General features: G+C 34.3%; 1 protein-coding gene across 1 annotated transcript in view; it reads left to right on the forward strand.

Annotated features, from left to right (window-relative positions):
* The window catches only part of LOC148947649 (uncharacterized), a 185,452-nt gene continuing 161,584 nt past the window's right edge, over positions 1 to 23,868 (forward strand). The window contains exons 1-2 of the mRNA XM_089095969.1: positions 1 to 15; positions 2,337 to 2,351. Coding sequence (XP_088952095.1) covers positions 1 to 15; positions 2,337 to 2,351 — 30 coding nt within the window. The remainder of the gene's footprint in view (positions 16 to 2,336; positions 2,352 to 23,868) is intronic.

Genomic DNA, 23,868 nt, shown 5'->3' on the forward strand with positions numbered 1-23,868 from the left:
ATGACTCGGATTATGGTTTGTTGCCCCTCACACATTGTCCCCCCCCCTCCCCTGCCCTCCGAAATTGGGGAACGGCGGGCAAGTTAAACTATTTTAAATTGACAACTCTGTCCAAACATCACATGTGTATTGTACAGTACACTATCACCTCATCTCCCCAAAAACACTTTTCAGCCATTTCTAGTTAAAAATTTTTATTTCATGTAAATCTTTAATAGGATCAAATTCGCGAATCCTACACTCCAATTCGCAAATCTCATTACCCCTTTTTAAATGTCAATCAAACAATTCTGATTTTAGTGTCCAAGTTTTTAATAACAAAGCCTACAGACATGTACACACTATGCTTTCAAAAAACCAGTCTGGTTGAAAAACTTGGCATAATTTCGTGCATGATCCCGAAACATGTTTGACTACTTTATAACATACCAGTTTTTTTAAGAATGTACACATGAAGTCATGACGTACATTCATTGTGCAATTGACAACAGTAACAGAAAAAAACCTGTTTGACCACATTATATTATTACGACCATACTCTCAAGACATGTATGACCACATTATGCCTTGCCAAGTTTAAACAACCTCGACTTTAGTTTCATAACATGCATTATAGTGTGCCAACTTTTAAAATATTCACGCGTGAGTTTAATGTCTCAGGCATGGGTTTTTCTTGCGCAATTCCGATGTACCGTTCATACTGTATACACTTTTGACCATATTCTTGTAGGCGTGAATATACGATTAGAATGTTCACTTGAAAGTGCCTAATAGATAGTGAATGCACGCTTGAATGTACGCTTTCAATCAATAGATGCATTGCTACTCAGGGCTTGCATTACCCCCGAATTTTTGGGTATTTCCCCGAAAATCTATGCATCACCCCGAAAAAAAATTGGTTCCCCGAATCTCCAAAAATCATGCAATCACGGTGCCCCCCCCCCCTAGCGATTTATCACCAGAGACTTTCGCTGCCAAATATTAGTTTGCATACCATAATTCTTCACTACTCTCTTGTTCGTTAATTTTCATCTCTTTTGTTACTTTGCATAAAAACCAGACAGATGCAATTTGCAATTGAAAATATTGCAATATACACGGTTCTTCATATGTTGACAAAAAAAGTATCCTCTTTATGAAATGAGTTTAAATCATTTTGAATGTAGTTTCCCAATCGCTATTTCTTACATCATTCGTAGTCAAGAATTTTATTTTCAAGTTGAATAGAATTATAGAACGCATTTACTACTATACATCTTCAGCCTTCAGTTGGATTTTGAAATTGACAGCCGACAGATTGTTTCTACAGCTAAATTGTAAGTTTGCAGAATTTTTTTTCTTTTGCTGTTTTTAGATAAGATTTCATTTATGTTTAATACTCAATTGTTGAACATCTGATAGAAAATACAATCTTCTTTCTGAAACATTTTTACCCCCCCCCCCCCAAAAAAAAAAACCTTCTATTGAGACTAAATTTAGCTATAGACTAATCTATGTGCAAGGTTGGGGAATTAAAGATTGAAACGGAAGTTACCCAAAAATATAATTCATATATAAATTGTAAATTATTGCCTACAGGGGGGGGATAGGAGGCTATCTTTTTTAAATGATAATACCTCATTTTTTTATTGAAAGCAGGGATGCCAAAAAGATAATTTTTTGATTTTTTATTTAAAGTGGAGACAGAAGAAAATGATATAAAATTCCCTGGGAAACCATTGAAATATTTTGATAGACCCAGGGCACCCCACTGACACTTGTTCATTGCCTTGGGTATTTTGCGATTTCTCATAGGCTACTGGCCTAATTTGGCTTTTGTGTGTGCTCCCTTTTAATTAAATTCTTTGGATCTTACTGAATGCCACGGCGAATCTATGACTCCGTTTTCCAATAATTTGAGGTATATGTACCCCTTTACTCATACCCTCAAATTTTTTTTAAGGAACACTAAGCTGTTTAACGTTATTTTGCGTGTTTGTTTGAACCATATAGTGAAATGGGTGTAGGCGAATAAATTGTCTAGGGGGGGGCAGTCGATAGTGTGATGGAGGGCCTTTTATCAACTGCTTTTCCAACAAGATTAACAAGATTTTCGTGAGTTATACTTGATACAGCACTTGTATAGTTTTATCACAGTTTATTTAATTAGGCAGTAAGTTTACCGCAGATGATTTCTGGCTCTTCATTCTCGGTGCGAACAAAAAGCTCCTCCCACTTATTTCTGCACTTATGGGTTATTGTGTATGCGTCAATCAATGAGAAATGGTTACAAAGTGCATTATTCGTAATTGCGAAAGCAGAAAAAAACTTGGTGAGCCGGCCAAGTGGTTTGCAAGTGTCCCATCTCACAGGTATGACTTAATTTATATTCAAATTGTGACTTAATTTATTATTTATATTCACGTGGACTCAACTGATTGGCCTATGTAGGATTTTATAAAAAAGGGGGGGGTTGATGAAATTTGAGAAAATAAGGAATTTTTTCTTCTTCTAATAACTGGTGGAATAGGTGTGATGCTTTCAGGGGCGAATCCAGGATCTTTTGGGGGGGGGGGGAAATAGGTTGATACGATAAACTTACGTTAGGAGCAAGTTTAATTAATGCAAACTTGCGTTAATTAGGTAATTTACTCTACTTTAGACTACTTTAGGGGGGAACCCCTCGCCCCCCTCTGGATCCGCCACTGGATGGTTTATAATTTTTTTTCACGTCGTGATATTTATTTTCTACGATATTTATTTTCTAGATAAGACTAGTTTCGTTTTCAATAAATGTTTTCGTATGAAATGGGCAGACCTTTCCTGAACTTTAAAGAATAACACCTCTGTTTGAAAATCTTTGCACTTTGTGAATTTAAAGAGTGATAAGGGTTCCTGATTCAGATCAATTTTAAGACTTGGGTTTTTATTATAGGTTGCTGCGGTAAAGGTCGTCACAGTAGCCCTCTCCAATAAAATACAAAACGTCTGTTAAGAAGTGTTTTTCGTAAAATTCTTAGTGAGTTTTCAGAAAATTGAGGGAGTTTCAGAAAATTCAGAAATTTTTTAAAACTTGTGTTTGATTATCTCCTTGATGAGTTCCTCAGTACTACAGACAATAAAAATCAAACTAATCTCAATAAACATATGTGAAAAGTGGAAGTGACTATATTTAATTTAGCTGCAAGTCTAAATTCATGCCCACCACGTAATTTCCCTTTGAGAAAAAATTGATAAAACTTTTAAAACTGAAATATCAATGCGAAGCACCAAATATCATAATCAAATGTCATCGCTTTATGGCATTGTTCAAATAAAACTTATTTTTAACTTTATTATCATTGTAAATTCATTCTTTGTCTTTCTTTCCATTCTTAAACCAATGTTATACTTACCTTTTGCATTATTACAGCCTACTATATATACATTTATATAAATTTATATGCAGTGTTACAGCCATACCAATTATTCCCCTTTCCTTTTTTATTCTTTAATAATAATTTCTGGTCGTTTTGAGTTTGAGTTGTTGTAGGCTTGTGTTTCTACTGATCTTAAGTTTAATACGGCCTTTACTTTAAAATATATATATATATATATATATATATATATATATATATATATATATATATATATATATATATATATATATATATATATATATATATATATATATATATATATATATATATATATATATATATATATATATATATATATATATATATATATATAAAATTTTTAAGTAAAGGCCGTATTAAACTTAAGATCAGTAGAAATACAAGCCTACAACAACTACTACAACAACAAGCCTACAACAATCTGCCATTAGCGGGCCAATTACCCTGGAACACTTATTTTGGCAGAAACTTTCTCAAAATGCCTTTAAAACCAACTTGAGACTTCGAAACCTACTTATAATTCCTATAAACATCTGAACTAATTATATATATATATATATATATATATATATATATATATATATATATATATATATATATATATATATATATATATATATATATATATATATATATATATATATATATATATATATATATATATATATATATATATATATATACCTATTATATATATATATATATATATATATATATATATATATATATATATATATATATAACCTATTTTGAATTCTAATTTAATTTAATTAATTTTAATTCTAATCTAATTTAATCTATTTTAATTTATGTGGGAGGATCTTTCCATGAAGGAAGTTTTCATAAGGGAAGGGAAGTTGCTATGAAGGGGGTGCTGGATTTCCCAGCATTATTTAAAAAAAGATCAGAAATTAAATAAAAAAACAAGTTTTTCAACTGAAAGTAAGTAGAAAGGGGTAATTACATACGGAAGGGGCACCATTGCTGCCATCTATGAACGAGTCTAACGGGTCAATGAACCTCTTTCAAGGTCAATCAGGGGATGTTTCTAAGCCTAATGGATATAGACGGGAGTGACGCAATATCTTCACTAATGTTGCATAATTTATTCTAAGTGTATTGATCTACGAAGGGGAACTAGAATTCTGAAAAATTGATTTGCATAATCGACTGGTAGTTCTATTATGAGGGGATTTCATTTTAAAATATGGCTTCTCGGGTCTTTAGGTCCGAGAGATAAATTAATATTCTATTTTTAAATATGGCTTCTCTGATTTTTAAGTCTGAGAGATAAATTAATATTCTATTTTTAAATATGGCTTCTCTGATCTTTAGGTCTGAGAGATAAATTAATATTCTTTCGAAACCTTAAGATTGAATATATTTTACGCGGGAAATGGTTTCCTGGGAATTTCAAGTGTGACAGCGCAGGGATGCCGAAACAAAGCAACGCGCAGGAATTACTTTTAGGGGATTATTTGGACAAAAAAAAAATTAATTGGCATTTTAGGGATTATTTGGGCAACAAAGTTTGAGACATTTTAGAGGAACCCAAAAGGGCCCCCCTTTCTCCGGGCCCCCAAAGGGGCCCCCTGCCACCGGGCCCCCAGAGGCCCCTCCACCCACCATTTCTTTACACTTTTCTTTATTTTTTTTTAACACAGTATTTTTTCAAATTTTGTTTTACATCTCGTCGTGGTTTACCTTGTCACCGTTACATTCTGAAGATTTTTCAAAGTTCATACTGGATTTCTTTCGTTGAAATGTAAGAGTTGGAATATTTCAGTAGTGTTTCTCGTGGTTTACCTTGTCATTATTACATTCTCTTGATGTTTGTAAGAGTTGGAATATTTCAGTAGTGTTTTGTCGTGTTTTACCTTGTCACTGTTACATTCTCTTGATTTTCCAAAGTTCATTTTGGATTTCTTTCGTTGAAATGTAGGAGTTGGAATATTTCAGTCGTGTTTTTTCATGGTTTACCTTTTCACTGTTACATTCTGAAGATGTTTCAAAGTTCATTTTGGATTTTTTCTCGTTGAAATTCAAGAGTTGGTATATTTCAGTAGTGCTTTCTCGTGGTTTACCTTGTCACTGTTACATTCTCTTGATGTTTCAAAGCTCATTTTAGTTTTTTTTCCTTGAAATGTAAGAGTTGGAATATTTCAGTAGTGTTTTGTCGTGGTTTACCTTGTCACTGTTGCTTTCTCTTGATTTTTCAAAGTTCATTTTGGATTTTTTTTTCTTTGAAATGTAAGAGTTGGATTATTTCAGTAGTGTTTTTACGTGGTTTACCTTGTCACTGTTAAATTCTCTTGATGTTTCAAAGTTCATTTTAGTTTTTTTCCTTGAAAAGTAAGAGTTGGAATATTTCAGTAGTGCTTAGCCGGGGTTTACCATGTCACTGTTACATTCTGAAGATGTTTCAAAGTTCATTTTGGATTTTTTTCATTGAAATGCAAGAGTTGGAAAATTTCAGTAGTGTTTTGTCATGGTTTACCTTGTCACTGTTGTCTTGATGTTTCAAAGTTCATTTTAGATTTTTTTTTCCTTGAAATGTAAGAGTTGTAATTTTTCAGTAGTGTTTTGTCGTGGTTTACCTTGTCACTGTTACATTCTCTGGATTTTGCAAAGTTTATTTTGTATTTTTTCCGTTGAAATGTAAAAGTTGTAATATATCAGTAGTGTTCGTCGTGGTTTACTTGTCACTGTTACCTTCTGAAGATGTTTCTAAATTAATTTTTGATTTTTTTTTTCGTTGAACTTTAAGAGTTGGAATATTTAAGTACTGTTTTGTTATGGTATACCTTGTCACTGCTACATTCTCTTGATGTTTCAAAGTTCATTTTTGATTTCATTCATTGAAATGTAAGAGTTGGCATATTTCAGTACTGTTTTCTCGTGGTTTACCTTGTTACTGTTACATTATCTTGATGTTTCAAAGTTCATTTTGGATTTTTTTTTCGTTGAAATGCAAGTTGTATTATTTCAGTAGTGTTTGTCGTGGTTTACCTAGTCACTGTTACATTATCTTGATGTTTAAAAGTTCATTTTAGATTTTTTTTTCCTTGAAATGTAAGAGTTGGAATATTTCAGTAGTGCTTTGTCGTGGTTTACCTTGTCACTATTACATTCTCTGGATTTTTCAAAGTTAATTTTGGATTTATTTCGTTGAAATGTAAGAGTTGGAATATTTCAGTAGTGTCTGTCATTGTTTACCTTCTCATTGTTACATTCTGAAGATGTTTCAAAGTTCATTTTTGATTTTTTTTGTTGAACTGTAAGAGTTGGAATATTTCAGTAGTGTTTTCTCGCGGTATACCTTTTCACTGCTACATTCTCTTGATGTTTCAAAGTTCATTTTTGATTTCATTCATTGAAATGTAAGAGTTGGCATCTTTCAGTACTGTTTTCTCATGGTTTACCTTGTTACTGTTACATTATCTTGATGTTTCAAAGTTCATTTTGGATTTTTTTTTTCGTTGAAATGCAAGTTGGATTATTTCAGTAGTGTTTGTCGGGGTTTACCTAGTCACTGTTACATTCTATTGATGTTTCAAAGTTCATTTTAGATTTTTTTTCATTGAAATGTAAGAGTTGGAATATTTCAGTAGTGTTTTGTCGTGGTTTACCTTGTCACTGTTACATTCTCTGGATTTTTCAATGTTCATTTTGGATTTATTTCGTTGAAATGTAAGAGTTGGAATATTTCAGTAGTGTCTGTCATTGTTTACCTTCTCATTGTTAACATTCTGAAGATGTTTCAACGTTCATTTTTGATTTTTTTCGTTGAACTGTAAGAGTTGGAATATTTCAGTGCTGTTTTGTCGCGGTTTACCTTTTCACTGGTACATTCTCTTGATGTTTCAAAGTTCATTTTTGATTTCATTCATTGAAATGTAAGAGTTGGCATATTTCAGTACTGTTTTCTCGTGGTTTACCTTGTTACTGTTACATTATCTTGATGTTTCAAAGTTCATTTTGGATTTTTTTTTTTTCGTTGAAATGCAAGAGTTGGATTATTTCAGTAGTGTTTTTAGTGGTTTACCTAGTCACTGTTACATTCTCTTGATGTTTCAAAGTTCATTTTAGATTTTTTTTCCCTTGAGATCTAAGAGTTGGAATATTTCAGTAGTGTTTTCTCGTGGTTTACCTTGTCACTGTTACATTCTCTGGATTTTTCAAAGTTTATTTTGGATTTCTTTCGTTGAAATGTAAGAGTTGGAATATTTCAGTAGTGTATGTCATGGTTTAACTTCTCATTGTTACATTCTGAAGATGTTTCAAAGTTCATTTTTGATTTTTTTCGTTGAACTGTAAGAGTTGGAATATTTCAGTACTGTTTTCTCGCGGTTTACCTTGTCACTGGTACATTCTCTTGATGTTTCAAAGTTCATTTTTGATTTCATTCATTGATATGTAAGAGTTGGCATATTTCAGTACTGTTTTTTCGTGGTTTACCTTGTTACTGTTACATTCTCTTGGTGTTTCAAAGTTCGTTTTGTTTTTTTTTAATTGAAATGCAAGAGTTGGATTATTTCAGTAGTGTTTGTCGTGGTTTACCTAGTCACTGGTACATTCTCTTGATTTTTCAAAGTTCATTTTGGATTTCTTTCGTTGAAATGTAAGAGTTGGAATATTTCAGTAGTGTTTGTTGTGGTGTTACCTGTTACCTGTCACTATTACATTCTCTTGATTTTTCAAAGTTCATTTTGGATTTCTTTCATTGAAATTTAAGAGTTGGAATATTTCAGTAGTGTCTTGTCATGGTTTACCTTGTCACTCTTACATTCTCTTGATGTTTCAAAGTTCATTTTGAATTTCTTTCGTTGTAATGCAAGAGTTGGAATACTTCAGTAGTGTTTTGTCCTGGTTTACCTTGTCACTGTTACATTCTGAAGATGGTTCAAAGTTCATTTTGGATTTTTTTTCCTTGAAATGTAAGAGTTGGAATATTTCAGCAGTGTTTTGTCGTGGTTTACCTTGTCACTGTTATATTCTCTTTATTTTTCAAAGTTTATTTTGGATTTCTTTCATTGAAATGAAAGAGTTGAAATATTTCAGTTGTGTTTGTCGGGGTTTACCTTGTCACTGTTACATTCTCTTGATGTTTCCAAGTTCATTTTATATTTTTTTCGTTGAAATGTGAGAGTTGAAATATTTCAGTAGTGTTTTGTCATTGTTTACCTTGTCACTGTTACATTCACTTGATGTTTCAAAGTTCATTTTGGATTTTTTTTTTCGTTGAAATGCAAGAGTTGGATTATTTCAGTAGTGTTTGTCGTGGTTTACCTAGTCACTGTTACATTCTCTTGATGTTTCAAAGTTCACTTTAGATTTTTTTTTTCTTGAAATCTAATAGTTGGAATATTTAAGTAGTGTTTTCTTGTGGTTTACCTTGTCATTGTTACGTTCTCAGGATTTTTCAAAGTTTATTTTGGATTTCTTTCGTTGAAATGTAAGAGTTGGAATATTTCAGTAGTGTCTGTCATGGTTTACCTTGTCAGTGTTACATTCTGAAGATGTTTCAAAGTTCATTTTTGATTTTTTTTTGTTGAACTGTAAGAGTTGGAATATTTCAGTACTGTTTTCTCGTGGTTTACCTTGTCACTGGTACATTCTCTTGATGTTTCAAAGTTCGTTTTTGATTTCATTCATTGAAATATAAGAGTTAGCATATTTCAGTACTGTTTTCTCGTGGTTTACCTTGTTACTGTTACATTCTCTTGGTGTTTCAAAGTTCATTTTGTTTTTTTTTCATTGAAATGAAAGAGTTGGATTATTTCAGTAGTGTTTGTCGTGGTTTACCTAGTCACTGGTACATTCTCTTGATTTTTCAAAGTTAATTTTGGATTCCTTTTGTTGAAATGTAAGAGTTGGAATATTTCAGTAGTGTTTGTTGTGGTGTTACCTGTTACCTGTCACTATTACATTCTCTTGATTTTTCAAAGTTCATTTTGGATTTCTTTCGTTGAAATTCAAGAGTTGGAATATTTCAGTAGTGTTTTGTCGTGGTTTACCTTGTCACACTTACATTCTCTTGATTTTTCAAAGTTCATTTTGAATTTCTTTCGTTGTAATGTAAGAGTTGGATTATTTCAGTAGTGTTTCTCGTGGTTTACCTTGTCACTGTTACATTCTGAAGATGTTTCAAAGTTCATTTTGGATTTTTTTTCCTTGAAATGTAAGAGTTGGAATATTTCAGCAGTGTTTTGTCGTGGTTTACCTTGTCACTGTTACATTCTCTTTATGTTTCAAATTTTATTTTGGATTTCTTTCATTGAAATGCAAGAGTTGAAATATTTCAGTTGTGTTTGTCGGGGTTTACCTTGTCACTGTTACATTCTCTTGATGTTTCCAAGTTCATTTGATATTTTTTGCCTTGAAATGTAAGAGTTGGAATATTTCAGTAGTGTTTTGTCGTGGTTTACCTTGTCACAGTTATATTCTCTTGATTTTTCAAATTTCATTTTGGATTTTTTTTTCCTTGAAATGCAAGAGTTGGAATATTTAAGTAGTGTTTTGTCTTGGTTTACCTTCTGACTGTTACAATCTCTTGATGTTTCAAACTTCATTTTTGTTTTTTTCGTTGAAATGTAAGAGTTGGAATACTGAAATATTCCAACTCTTGCATTTCAATGAAAGAAATCCAAAATGAACTCTGAAAAATCAAGAGAATGTAACAGTGACATGGTAAACCAGGACAAAACATGACAAGGTAAACCACGAGAAAACAGTACTGAAATATTCCAACTCTTACATTTCAACTAAACAAATCCAAAATGAAATTTGAAACATCTTCAGAATGTAACAGTGACATGGTAAACCACAACAAACACTACTGAAATATTCCAACTCTTACATTTCAACGAAAGAAATCCAAAATGAACTTTGAAAAATCAAGAGAATGTACCAGTAACAAGGTAAACCACGAAAAAACACTACTGAAATATTCCAACTCTTACATCTCAAGGGAAAAAAAATCTAAAGTGATCTTTGAAACATCTTCAGAATGTAACAGTGACAAGGTAAATCACGACAAAACACTGCTGAAATGATCAATCTCTTACATTTCAGCGAAATAAAATCCAAAATGAATTTGAAACATCAAGAGAATTTAACCTTGACAAGGTAAACCACCTAGAAAACACTACTGAATTAATCCAACTCTTACATTTCAAAGAAAAAAAAATCTAAAATAAACTTTGAAACATCAAGAGAATGTAACAGTGACAAGGTAAACCACAACAAACATTACTGAAATATTCCAACTGTTTCATTTCAACGAAATAAATCCAAAATGAACATTGAAACATCAAGAGAATGTAACAGTAAGAAGGTAAACCACAACAAACACTACTTAAATATTCCAACTCTTTCATTTCAATAAAAAATAAAATCTAAAATGAACTTTGAAACATCAAGAAAATGTAACAGTGACAAGGTAAACCACGACAAAACACTACTGAAATATTCCAACTCTTACATTTCAGCGACAAAAAAATCCAAAATGAGACAGTGACATGGTAAACCACGAGAAAACAGTACTGAAATATTTCAACTCTTACATTTCAACGAAAAAATACAAAATGGACTTTGAACCATCTTCAGAATGCAACAGTGACAAGATAAATCAGGACAAAACACTACTGAAATATTCCAACTCTTTCATTTCAACGAAAAAAAATCCATAATGAACTTTGAAAAATCAAGATAATGTAACAGTGACAAGATAAACCATGACAAAACACTACTGAAATATTCCAACTCTTACATTTCAACGAAAAAAAAACAACTTTGAAACATCAAGAGAATGCAACAGTGATAAGGTAAACCAACACGAAACACTACTGAAATATTCCAACTCTTGCACTTCAAGGAAAGAAATCCAAAATGAACTTTGAAAAATCAAGAGAATGTAACAATGACAAGTTAAACCATGAAAAAACACTACTGAAATATTCCAACTCTTACATTTCAAGGAAAAGAAAAATATAAAATGAACTTTGAAACAAAAAGAGAATGTAACAGTGACAAGGTAAACCACGACAAACACTACTGAAATATTTTAACTCTTGCATTTCAATGAAAGAAATCCAAAATATACTTTGAAAAATCAAGAGAATGTAACAGTGACAAGGTAAACCACGACAAAACGCTACTGAACTATTCCAACTCTTACATTTCAAGGAAAAATATAATCCAAAATGAACTTTGAACCATCTAAGAATGTAACAGCGACAAGGTAAACCAGGACAAAACACTACTGAAATATTTCAACTCTTACATTTCAATGAAAGAAATCCAAAATAAACTTCGAAAAATCAAGAGAATGTAACAGTCACAAGGTAAACCACGACATAACACTACTGAAATATTCCAACTCGTACATTTCAGCGAAACAAACTAAAATGAACTTTGAAACATCTTCAGAATGTAACAGTGACAAGGTAAACCAGGACAAAACACTGATGAAATATTCCAACTCTTACATTTCAATGAAAAAAAAAATCTAAAATAAACTTTGAAACATCCAGAGAATGTAATAGTGACAAGGTAAACCGCCAGAAAACACTACTGAAATATTCCAACTTTTACATTTCAATGAAAGAAATCCAAAATGAACTTTGAAAAATCAAGAGAATGTAGGAGTGACAAGGTATACCATGACAAAACACTACTGAAATATTCCAACTCTTACATTTCAACGAAAAAAATCCAAAATGAACTTTGAAAAATCAAGAGAATGTAACAATGACTAGGTAAACCACGACAAACACTATTGAAATATTCCAACTCTTATATTTCAAGGAAAAAAAAATCCAAAATTAACTTTGAAACATCAAGAGAATGTAGCAGTGACAAGGTAAACCATTACAAAACACTACTGAAATATTCCAACTCTTACATTTCAACGAAAAAAATCCAAAATGAACTTTGAAATATCAAGAGAATGTAACAGTGACTAGGTAAACCACGACAAACACTACTGAAATAATCCAACTCTTGCATTTCAATGAAAACACAAATCCAAAAGGAACTTTGAAACATCAAGAAAATGTAAGAGTAACAAGGTAAAACACGAGAAAACAGTACTGAAATATGCCAACTCTTTTATTTCAATGAATGAAATCCAAAATGAACTTTGAAACATCAAGAGAATGTAACAGTGACAAGGTAAACCGTGAGACAACAGTACTGAAATATTCCAACTCTTACAGTTCAACAAAAAATCCAAAAATGAACTTTGAAACATCTTCAAAATGTAACAATGAGAAGGTAAACCATGACAGACGCTACTGATATATTCCAACTCTTACATTTCAACGAAAAAATCCAAAATGAACTTTGAAGCATCTTCATAATGTAACAGTGACATGGTAAACCCCAACAAAACACTACTGATATAATGCAACTCTTACAATTCAACGAAAAAAATCCAAAATGAACTCTGAAACATCAAGAGAATGTAACAGTGACAAGGTAAACCACGAGAATGCACTACTGAAATATACCAACTCTTGCATTTCAACGAGAAAAAATCCAAAATGAACTTTGAAACATCTTCAGAATGTAATAGTGACAAGGTAAACCACGACAAAACACTACTGATATATTCCAACTCTTACATTTCAACGAAAAAAAAAATCCAAAATGAACTTTGAAACAAAAAGAGAATGTAACAGTGACAAGGTAAACCACGACAAAACGCTACTGAACTATTCCAACTCTTACATTTCAAGGAAAAATAAAATCCAAAATGAACTTTGAACCATCTAAGAATGTAACAGTGACAAGGTAAACCAGGACAAAACACTACTGAAATATTTCAACTCTTACATTTCAATGAAAGAAATCCAAAATAAACTTCGAAAAATCAAGAGAATGTAACAGTCACAAGGTAAACCACGACATAACACTACTTAAATATTCCAACTCATACATTTCAACGAAAAAATCTAAAATGAACTTTGAAACATCTTCAGAATTTAACAGTGACAAGGTAAACCAGGACAAAACACTGATGAAATATTCCAACTCTTACATTTCAATGAAAAAAAAAAATCTAAAATAAACTTTGAAACATCCAGAGAATGTAATAGTGACAAGCTAAACCGCCACAAAACACTACTGAAATATTCCAACTCTTACATTTCAATGAAAGAAATCTAAAATGAACTTTGAAACATCAAGAGAATGTAGCAGTGACAAGGTATACCATGACAAAACACTACTGAAATATTCCAACTCTTACATTTCAACGAAAAAAATCCAAAATGAACTTTGAAAAATCAAGAGAATGTAACAATGACTAGGTAAACCACGACAAACACTATTGAAATATTCCAACTCTTACATTTCCAGGGGAAAAAAAAAATCTAAAATGAACTTTGAAACATCAAGAGAATGTAGCAGTGACAAGGTATACCATGACAAAACACTACTGAAATATTCCAAATCTTACGTTTCAACGAAGAAAATCCAAAATGAACTTTGAAAAATCAAGAGAATGTAACAATGACTAGGTAAACCACGACAAACACTACTGATATAATCCAACTATTGCATTTCAACGAAAAAACAAATCCAAAAGGAACTTTGAAACATCAAGAAAATGTAACAGTAACAAGGTAAAACCCGAGAAAACAGTACTGAAATATGCCAACTCTTATATTTCAATGAATGAAATCCAAAATGAACTTTGAAACATCAAGAGAATGTAACAGTGACAAGGTAAACCGCGAGACAACAGTACTGAAATATTCCAACTCTTACAGTTCAACGAAAAAAATCCAAAAATGAACTTTGAAACATCTTCAGAATGTAACAATGAGAAGGTAAGCCATGACAGACGCTACTGAAATATTCCAACTCTTACATTTCAACGAAAAAATCCAAAATGAACTTTGAAGCATCTTCATAATGTAACAGTGACATAGTAAACCCCGACAAAACACTGATGATATAATGCAACTCTTACAATTCAACAAAAAAATCCAAAATGAACTCTGAAACATCAAGAGAATGTAACAGTGACAAGGTAAACCACGAGAAAGCACTACTTAAATATACCAACTCTTACATTTCAAAGAGAAAAATTCCAAAATAAACTTTGAAACATCTTCAGAATGTAACAGTGAAAAGGTAAACCACGAAAAAACACGATTGATATATTCCAACTCTTACATTTCAACGAAATAAATCCAAAATAAACTTTGAAAAATCAAGAGAATGTAACAGTGACAAGGTAGAACACGACAAAACACTACTGAAATATTCCAACTCTTACAAACATCAAGAGAATGTAATAATGACAAGGTAAACCACGAGAAACACTACTGAAATATTCCAACTCTTACGTTTCAACAAAAAAAGAAAAATCCAAAATGAACTTTGAAACATCAAGAGAATGTAACAGTGACAAGGTAAACCACGACAAAACACTACTGAAATATTCCAACTCTTACGTTTCACCGAAAGAAATCCAAAATGAACTTTGAAAAATCAGGAGAATGTACCAGTGACAATGCAAACCACGACGAGATGTAAAAAAAAGTTGAAAAAAATATGTTTAAAAAAAATAAAAAAAAGTGAAAAAAATGGTGGGGGGCTCTTTGGGGGCCCTGGGGGAGGGAAGCCCTTTTGGGGCCCGGGGAGAGGGGGGCCCTTTTGGGTGCCCGGGGGAAAGGGGTACCTTTGGGTGGCCCGGGGGTGGGGGCCCCCTTTGGGTTGGGGTAGGGGACCTTACAACACTGTTCAAATGGAACTTGTGTATTATAACGACCACATAGTTTCACCTCAAATCATCCTCTAAAATGTCTCAAGCTGTTTCGCCAAAATAATCCCTAAAATGCCGATTAATTTGTTTTCGACCAAATAATCCCCTAAAAGTAACTCCTGCGTGTTCCTTCGTTTCGGCATCCCTGCGCTGTCACATTTGAAATTCCCAGGAAACCATTTCCCGCGTAAAATATATTCAATCTTAAGGTTTCGAAAGAATATTAATTTATCTCTCAGACCTAAAGATCAGAGAAGCCATATTTAAAAATAGAATATTAATTTATCTCTCAGACTTAAAAATCAGAGAAGCCATATTTAAAAATAGAATATTAATTTATCTCTCGGACCTAAAGACCAGAGCAGCCATATTTAAAAATGAAATCCCCTCGTGATAGAATTCCCAGTCGATTAAGCAAATCAATTTCTCAGAAATCTAGTTCCCCTTCGTAGATCAATACACTTAGAGTAAATTATGTAACATCAGTGAACATATTGCGTCACTCCCGTCTGTATCCATCAGGCTTAGAAACATCACCTGATTGACCTTGAAAGAGGTTCATTGACCCGTTAGACTCGATTGTAGATGGCAGTAGTGGTGTCCCTTCCGTATGTAATTACCTCTTTCTACTAAAGTAAGGAGCGACACCAAAACTTATAACGAACAGAAAATATTACGTATATGATTGGGCTCCCCCGCTAGTCAGTACCTCGCTCTTTAAGCCAAAGATTTTTTAGTACTTTCATAAGAGCTATTTATTCTATTTAACGGCCTTTGTCATTAAGGGGTCATTTTTAAAGAATTGGAACAAAATTTGAACTTTAGCTTAAAGAGCAAGATATTGACTAGGGGGCGAACCCCCTAGAATGCGTATAAAAATATATGAATATAGAAGTTCGTTATGTAAGTTAATTCGTATGTTACGTAATAAAAACGTTCGTAAATAAAATTAAACAACTTTCGAGAAAGCCATTTAACTAAATAAACGTAAAATAAATATGAAAATTGTGTTGTAATTATTCATGTACGGTATGCCAAAATCAAAACCTGCATTAATTCAAAAATGTTCAAAAACTAAATAAAAAAAAACATTTTTTTTAACTGAAAGTAAGGAACGACGTTAAAACTTAAAACGAACAGAAGTTATTCCTTATATGAAAGGGGCTGTCCCCTCCTCAACGCCTCGCTCTTTACGTTAAGGTTTGACTTTCTCACAACTATTTTTTTTAAACAATAAGAAACTTTAGCTTAAAGAGCGAGGCGTTGAGGAGGGGACAGCCTCTTTCATATATGGAATAATTTCTAGCCGTTTGTGCAGTAGTCCACAGCTTTTCTGTCGCTGCCGTTTCCTCCTCGAGTATTTCTCACCTCATAGCATAGCAATATTGTGCCCGGTAAATCCTAGCTAGTTCTCGCCAGTCGCCTCCCTGTTCGAGACGCAACGCAACCGGACCTGAATGTTCTGAAATGTCGAAATAAACATTTCGTTCCAGTTTATAGTGAAATTTGAATGTGCATCTGTCACGAGGACTTTCGTCGTTTAAGCGATATTAATGTCAGGAAGACGCGGACAAAAGACGTTTGACAGCTTTGTCATTTCAAAGTATCGCAGAACGGATAGTGTAACTGTAACTGGATCGAGGAAAACGGACAACGCGGTAAAATTAAAAAAATTTTGCCCAGGCTTATTTTCTAGACTATTTCGTATTCTGAAGTTTTTATTTCGGGTAAGAGCATTTACAATATTTGTGTTAGGATTGATTAATGAATTCCCACCCTCTAATGGGGGTTCCCCCTGGGGGAAGTGTCACAGTGGGAACTAGTCATCCACAACAGACGAACCATACACAAACAGGATCAACATCAGCACTAGTAGGACTGTCTCCTCCACAAACATCATTCTCACCACTACACATAGCATACTCACCATATCACACCCAGCCATTTCCAGTATACTCTGGACAGCCCCATCAAACACCTATGCAATTTCCTCACTCAACATATCAAGATACTCAAGGGCCCCCTACAGTTTACTATACACCTCTTCCATATTCAAGTCATCAAGGTCATTTTTACCGTGCACCCCAAAACTAAAATTTACAATTTGTATCATCAGCAAACGTCCATATTAGATTTTCAGGGTTGTTAGTTGATTATCCTCCCCTCCCCATCGAAGAAGAGGAGGACATCACAAATGTTGTAAATCCTATGGAGGCTGAAGGGATCAGGGATTTACTGAAAAGAAATGGTAAGAGAAGCATGGGCGCCCATAAGCTGAATTCCAGGGGGGCAAACCTCGTCTAATTGGCACTTTTAATGCTATATAATAGAAATCTCAGAACAAAAATATAAAAATAAGGCAGCATCATTCAGCTAGGGGGGGTGCGGGAGCCAGCCCCCCTGCCCCCCCCCCATATGGGCGCCCATGAAGAGAAGTGGCTCACCTCTTGAGCAAGAAACTTCTAAAACTGTAAAACCTCCTATAGTTGAAAGATTTCCAGAGAAATTCAGAGCTAGAAATAACAGAATAGAGACAGCTAGTGAGTTTATAAGTAGTGAATCAGGGACTAATCTAACAGTGATTTTCACCTCACAGGTAAAACTTCCATCAGACAGAGCAATCACTCTAGAACTTAAGAAAATTCTCCAAACAGAAAAATTTGACTGTTGCTCAAACTATGATAGAAATAGACTATCAGTATATGTTCAATCACAAACTGCATTGGATACTTTAATGAAAATTCAGATGCTAGATGATGTTGATATAGCACCTGAAGAGGAAAGACAAGTCAGCTATGATGTAATCAAGCAAATAGCACTAGATTATTCAAAGGAAGAACTGCTGACAGACCTCAGGGTAGAAACTAATATTGAGATTAAGGAATTAAAGAGGTTGAAAAGATACAACCGAGAGACCAAAAAATTAGAAGATAGCCTGAGTATTTGTGTTGTATTTGAGAGTAACTCTCTTCCCCAGTCTATTTGGCTATATGGAAGAAAAAGAAGTATTGAGAGATACAACCGACCAATTATTCAGTGCTTCAAACTAGAATAAACCCAATTACAGGGGTATACTCTACGATTGACATAACATTCTCTGTAGTAGCAATAATCAATCAACTAAATACAAGTTCAACTCCGGAACTAACCTTAACTAGTGATCATGAGACAATGATAGTCGATCATAAAGAATCTTCACTAAGAATCCAATCCCAACCGAAACACCCTACCTTTAAATTGAAGAAAGTTAACTGGGACTACTTCCAGGAAGAACTTATAAGGATAAGTCTTGAAGAAGAACTGGCAACAGTTATGACTACAGAGAAGAAAATTGAAAGATTACAGGATCTACTGATGGAAGTGGCTAAGAAGACTATCCCCATCAAGACATTGGGCAACAAGACTAGGAGTGAACCAATATGGTGGAATGAACAGTGTAGCTTAAATAAGAAGAAACTAAACCAAGCTTCAAACAATTACAACAAGATTCTGACAATTGAAAATTATAGAAAAGAAATATTGGCCCAGGCAGAATTTAGAAAAACAATAAATCAAGCTAAAGCAGAATCTTGGAAGCATTTTGTCTCAAATCTCAGCTTCAGGGATCCATTTGGAAAAGTGTATACCTTCATAAGAAAGATGAATAGGAGAGAATTGTACCACCATCCACAGGGGCCAACAACCTACCAAGTATAAGTGATTGCTGATAACAAAACAAAAGCTGAGGCAGGAGCAAGTCATCTCCACCAGACAATAGGTAAGAAAGATCCATTTGAAGGAACCAGCCCACATTCAACAACTTTCACTAAAGCAAGGAAACTTTTTATGCAACAATCAGTATCAAATTACAACAAACCCTTCTCAAAATCAGAATTAGAACTTGTTCTAAAGACACTACCAGAGACTTCATCTGGCAGTGACAACATATACCCTGTTTTCTTTAAAAGGTTGACTGATAAATGGAAGGATATTCTGCTACAACTCATCAACAAATTGTGGAAGGAGGGCAATTTCCCTACAATTTGGAAGAATGGCACATCTATCATGATCCCAAAACCAAATAAACCATACAAAGTAGAAAATCATCGTTTTATAACTGCTCCCAGTTGGAGGTAAGATATATGAAAGGCTAGTAAAGGAAAGCCTGATATTTGCAATAGATGAAACTAACCTGCTGCAGGATATTCAGACAGGTTTTTGCTGAGACAGGGAAATACAGTAGATAACCTGATCAGGATGCAGAGGGACATCATTGATGCACTTGGTAATGGAAAAGTAATGATTGCAGTGTTCTTGGATGTTAAAGGAGCTTTTGATAATTTGGTTCACAGACAGATACTACAAGGTTTATCTAAAGCAAAAATTAATGGAAATTTGATGAAATTCACACTGAGTTACCTGCCAGATAGGAAAATTACTGTGACTGTAGGACAAGAAAGAACAAAGGAAATTGAGGTGGAAAGAGGTGTTCCACAAGGCAGTGTTCTTGGACCAGACTATTATAATGTTGGAGAATTTGATATCTCTAGAAGACAATAACTGCAAAGGAGGAATCTTTGCAGATGATAATAATGCTTGGACAATCCAAAACACAGTGGAAGAAGTAGAAAAAGTTGTCCAAGAAACAATCTACTCTCAGAAAACTTGATACAATACAGAATACAGCTCTAAGATTAGCATTTTTCCTGGGCGAGTCTGGATTGGAGAAACTCAACACAAGATGGTACAAAATGCTTATAGTGTACATGAACCATCTTTGGAAAGCAGATTTTAATCACCCAGTTGAGAAATTGATAATTAAACCTGGTCTGACCAACACTAGAAATCACCATAGAAAAAGGAAACGCCTGAATCATTTGAAAAAATTTGAACAACTACTAACTCAGGAAGGTATAGAAGTAGCTATTACCAAAATGCTATGTTATGAAAAACCACCGAAAATTCCCCCCTGGGATTGGGTTCAGATTGAGTGTCAGATTGATTACATGGAAAAAATGGAAAATAATCCCCTAATAATTAGATATGAATTCCTCTCAGTTTTGAATAGCAAGTATCAAGAATATGTTAAAATATATACAGATGGCTCAAAAGTAAATGGTTTAGGAGTGGGTTGTTCAGCAATGGTTTCAGAATTTAATACTGTGATAACAAAGTCACTAAGTAAAGAATCAACTGTTTTTGAGGCAGAAATAAAAGCAATTGAAAGTGTACTAGAGTGGGTATTGAGGAAAACTAGTGAAAGTGATGAAAACCAATCTAAGTTCCTCATATGCAGTGACTCAAAATCTGCCCTCCAGTCCCTAAAGAATTTTCCAAATAAACCAAATGATGAGGTCCATAAGAGTTATAGTTCTATTCTGAAGATTGTTGAGAAAGGAATAGTGATACAATTTTGTGGTGTCCAGTCCATGTGGGGGTGGCAGGTAATGAAAAAGCAGACAAATATGCCAAACTAACAGCCCAAAATATGACCCTTACACCCCCTACAGAAACATATAAACAGATTAGAGAGATGGTTAGAAAGATTTACCAAAAACATTTTGAGGAACTGAGGGATAATAGTAGTAATATAGCTCTTACCCACAAAAAGAAGCCTGGCTTTGATATGAAAAATTATAGTAGATTAAAAAGAAAATATGGTTGCTTAGTGTTCCGTTTTCGGTCGACCCATGTAGGTATTAAGCAAAGGTTGTTTATCATAGGCAAAACTGATAGTCCTCAGTGTGATAATTGTAGTGAGATAGAAAGTATTTTCCATTATGTTGTTGAATGTAAGGAATATGAAAATTTGAGAAAAGAAATGATGAATTTGTGCAAAGAGGAAAATTTAGGAGAATTTTCAGAAGCACTTGCATTAGGAATTTTGATTGATGATGTTTTCTTGAAGTATAGGAAGACATACCTGTTTATTAAGTTTATACAGGAAAGTCGTAGAGAAAAAGATTTTATCTGATGTTAATAGTATTGTAATTGCTGTATTGCCAGTGTTGAAAAAGGGATTGATTTTGTATGTTTAATAGGTTTGACTAATGGTTTTAAAAATGATATATGTCCATGTTATAAAATATAAAAAAAAAGAAAAAAAAAAGAAAAAAAAAAACCTGCTATAAAGGAAGATTGTCTGTTCTTTTTTAGATTGAAGCTGAGGTGTATTAATTATTGCTGCATTGAAAGTATTTGCAGCTAATGGTGTTGTGCTGAGAAGGAAGAAAATTAGTCATATTGAAAGAAGTCTCAACTGACATTGCTGTCAAGAGGAGACTCAAATCTCTCAGATCAGATCATTAACTGTAACTGCAAGTAGCTCTTCAATTAGTTCTGTTGGAAGTGGCAAACATGGACAAATTCTGGACACTTTGCAATCTTCTGTTAACCCCGTAAGCGTTCAGAGTGATCATCCAACAACACCCCACCCCCTACCCTGTTTCCGGAAAACCACACCGGTACAATACATGCCATTGACAACCGAATAAAGTGCGAGCTTCTGGAGTGGTCATGGAAACTGCCGATTGGACACCAAATACCGCATTCTGTTAATTTAAAGCGGGGGAAAGATGAAAAAAGGTACTTGAATGATTCTCATTTGCAGAGTTTCCACTGGCTTGTATATTCTGCTGCCCGGAAAGGCCTTTTTTGCAAATACTGCCCTCTTTTTGTAACTGGGGCTAGCGGGGGTTCAAACAGACAGGTTGCCCTACAAAAGCTGGTCACAAAGCCTGTCACAAAATTTGCTAAGTTACTGGGAATAGATAGAGACCTGACAGTACATGATACTTTCCAGTACCATCGTGACGCAGTAGAAGCTGGAATGTCGTTTCTAAGAGCCTACCATTCTCCGCACAAATATGTAAATAACCGCGTTAACGAACAGCGAATGAAGAAAGTAATATAAAACAGAGAGAGACTTAAGCCGATTCTGGAATCAATCATATTTATAGGAAGGCAGAATATTCCACTGAGGGGCCATCGGATGATTGCAGCTTAAACTTGGATGACATGCCGCTTTCCAACGAAGGAAACTTCTGAGAACTACTACGTTATTGTGTTGAAAGTGGCGACAGCAAATTAGAAGAACAGCTGAAAACATTAAGAAGAATTGCTACCTTTATCAGCAAAACAACTAAAAACCATTTGATTGAGTTTTGTGCGAAAGAAGTCATAAGTGCCGTTCTAGAGAGAGTAATGTAAACAAGGTATTACAGCATTATTTTGGATGAGACAACAGATGTGTCACATTCATTGCAACTTAGGTTAGCTCTCTGCTATGCATTCGGTAACCATAGACGCGAGGACTTCATATGTTTTGTTGACGTTCATCACGCCACCTTTGAAAGTTCTTCTGCAGACAAAGTGCTGACCTTCAACGGAAAACTGATTGGCCAGCTAGTTCTAAGCCTCTTGGAAGAAATAGGCTTGAATCTACTTCACTGTGTTGGAATCGGGACGGATGGGTTTGCAATGATGGTATCAAATAACTGAGGGGCTGTAGTGGAAATTCAGAAAAAAGTTAAAATCGCTTCTCTTTGTCTCTGCTTCAACCACGCCCTGAACCTTTCCTGGTCAAGAAGCTCAGCTGTTTTGAGCATTAGAAATGCCATTGGCATTATAAAATAAGCTGTTGCATTTTTTAATGCATCGGCAAAGAGAAATTATGTCTTGAATAAGGTTCTGAAAGCTAAGATCACGGGAATGTACGAGACGATGTGGATCGAGTGGCACGAGTCACTTATGCAGTTTATGTCTGAATTTCCAAAAATCATCCAGTCTTTCGGACACATCAGTCACTGGGGTGAATCAGTAACCGCTCCGAAGGCAAAGACGCTCGTGACAGCGTTACATAGTGCGGAATTCGTCGTTTCCCTTCGGTGTCTACGCAGCATTTTCTCTGCGACCTTGCCTCTTAGTCGGCTATTCCAGAAGAAGACTTTGGACTTGGGGGCTGCCGATGGTCACGTATCTGATCTTTTAGATGTTCTAGAAAAGCAACGGGAAACGCGTGACGAAGATTTCGTATTAGTATTCGAGCAAGTAAAAGACTTGTCAGATGATTTCCATTTGCCTGTTGAAGTTCCAAGGACTACACAAAGACAGGTTCAACGAAATAATCCGCCTCATACTACACCTGAAGAATATTATCGACGTGCTGTTTTTCTACCTATGCTTGACTCAGTCCTAAGTGACTTAAAGAGCCAATTCTCAAGAGACACGCTGAACTCTTTTCGGTTAACCGTACTGCTGCCATCAAATATTGTAAATTTTACTGATGATTTGCCGCAATCTTCCATCAAAGAGATCTCTAGCAGGCGCGGTCAACTTGTTGGCTTGACCCTGCTGTCTACCAGCACAACGCTTGTTTTGGCAGAAGTGTAGGTATGGAGCAGTAGATAGCTTCGTGTTAAAAGAGAAGGAGGTATTTTTCCTTTTTCAGCAGAAGAAACTGCCAAGGAATGTGACAGAGACCTATATCCTTGTGTCAGCTCACTTCTTGCTATTTTCATATCTCTTCCAATGAGCGTGGCATCTGCCGAGCGTAGCTTCTCAACTTTACGCAAACTGAAAACCAGGTTCAGAGCACAGATGGGAAAAACTAGACTCACTGGTTTGGCCCACCTTAATGTGCGCCGTAACATCGATATCAGCATTGACAGGGTAATCGACAGGTTTGCGAACAGCGGAGCCAGGAAGCTTGAATTTTTCTTATAAACAGTTGTTAGT

Source organism: Artemia sp. Qi Xiang Cuo, chromosome 10, assembly GCF_049724085.1.
Source record: "Artemia sp. Qi Xiang Cuo chromosome 10, ASM4972408v1, whole genome shotgun sequence".
In the NCBI taxonomy this organism is placed as follows: domain Eukaryota; kingdom Metazoa; phylum Arthropoda; class Branchiopoda; order Anostraca; family Artemiidae; genus Artemia; species Artemia sp. Qi Xiang Cuo.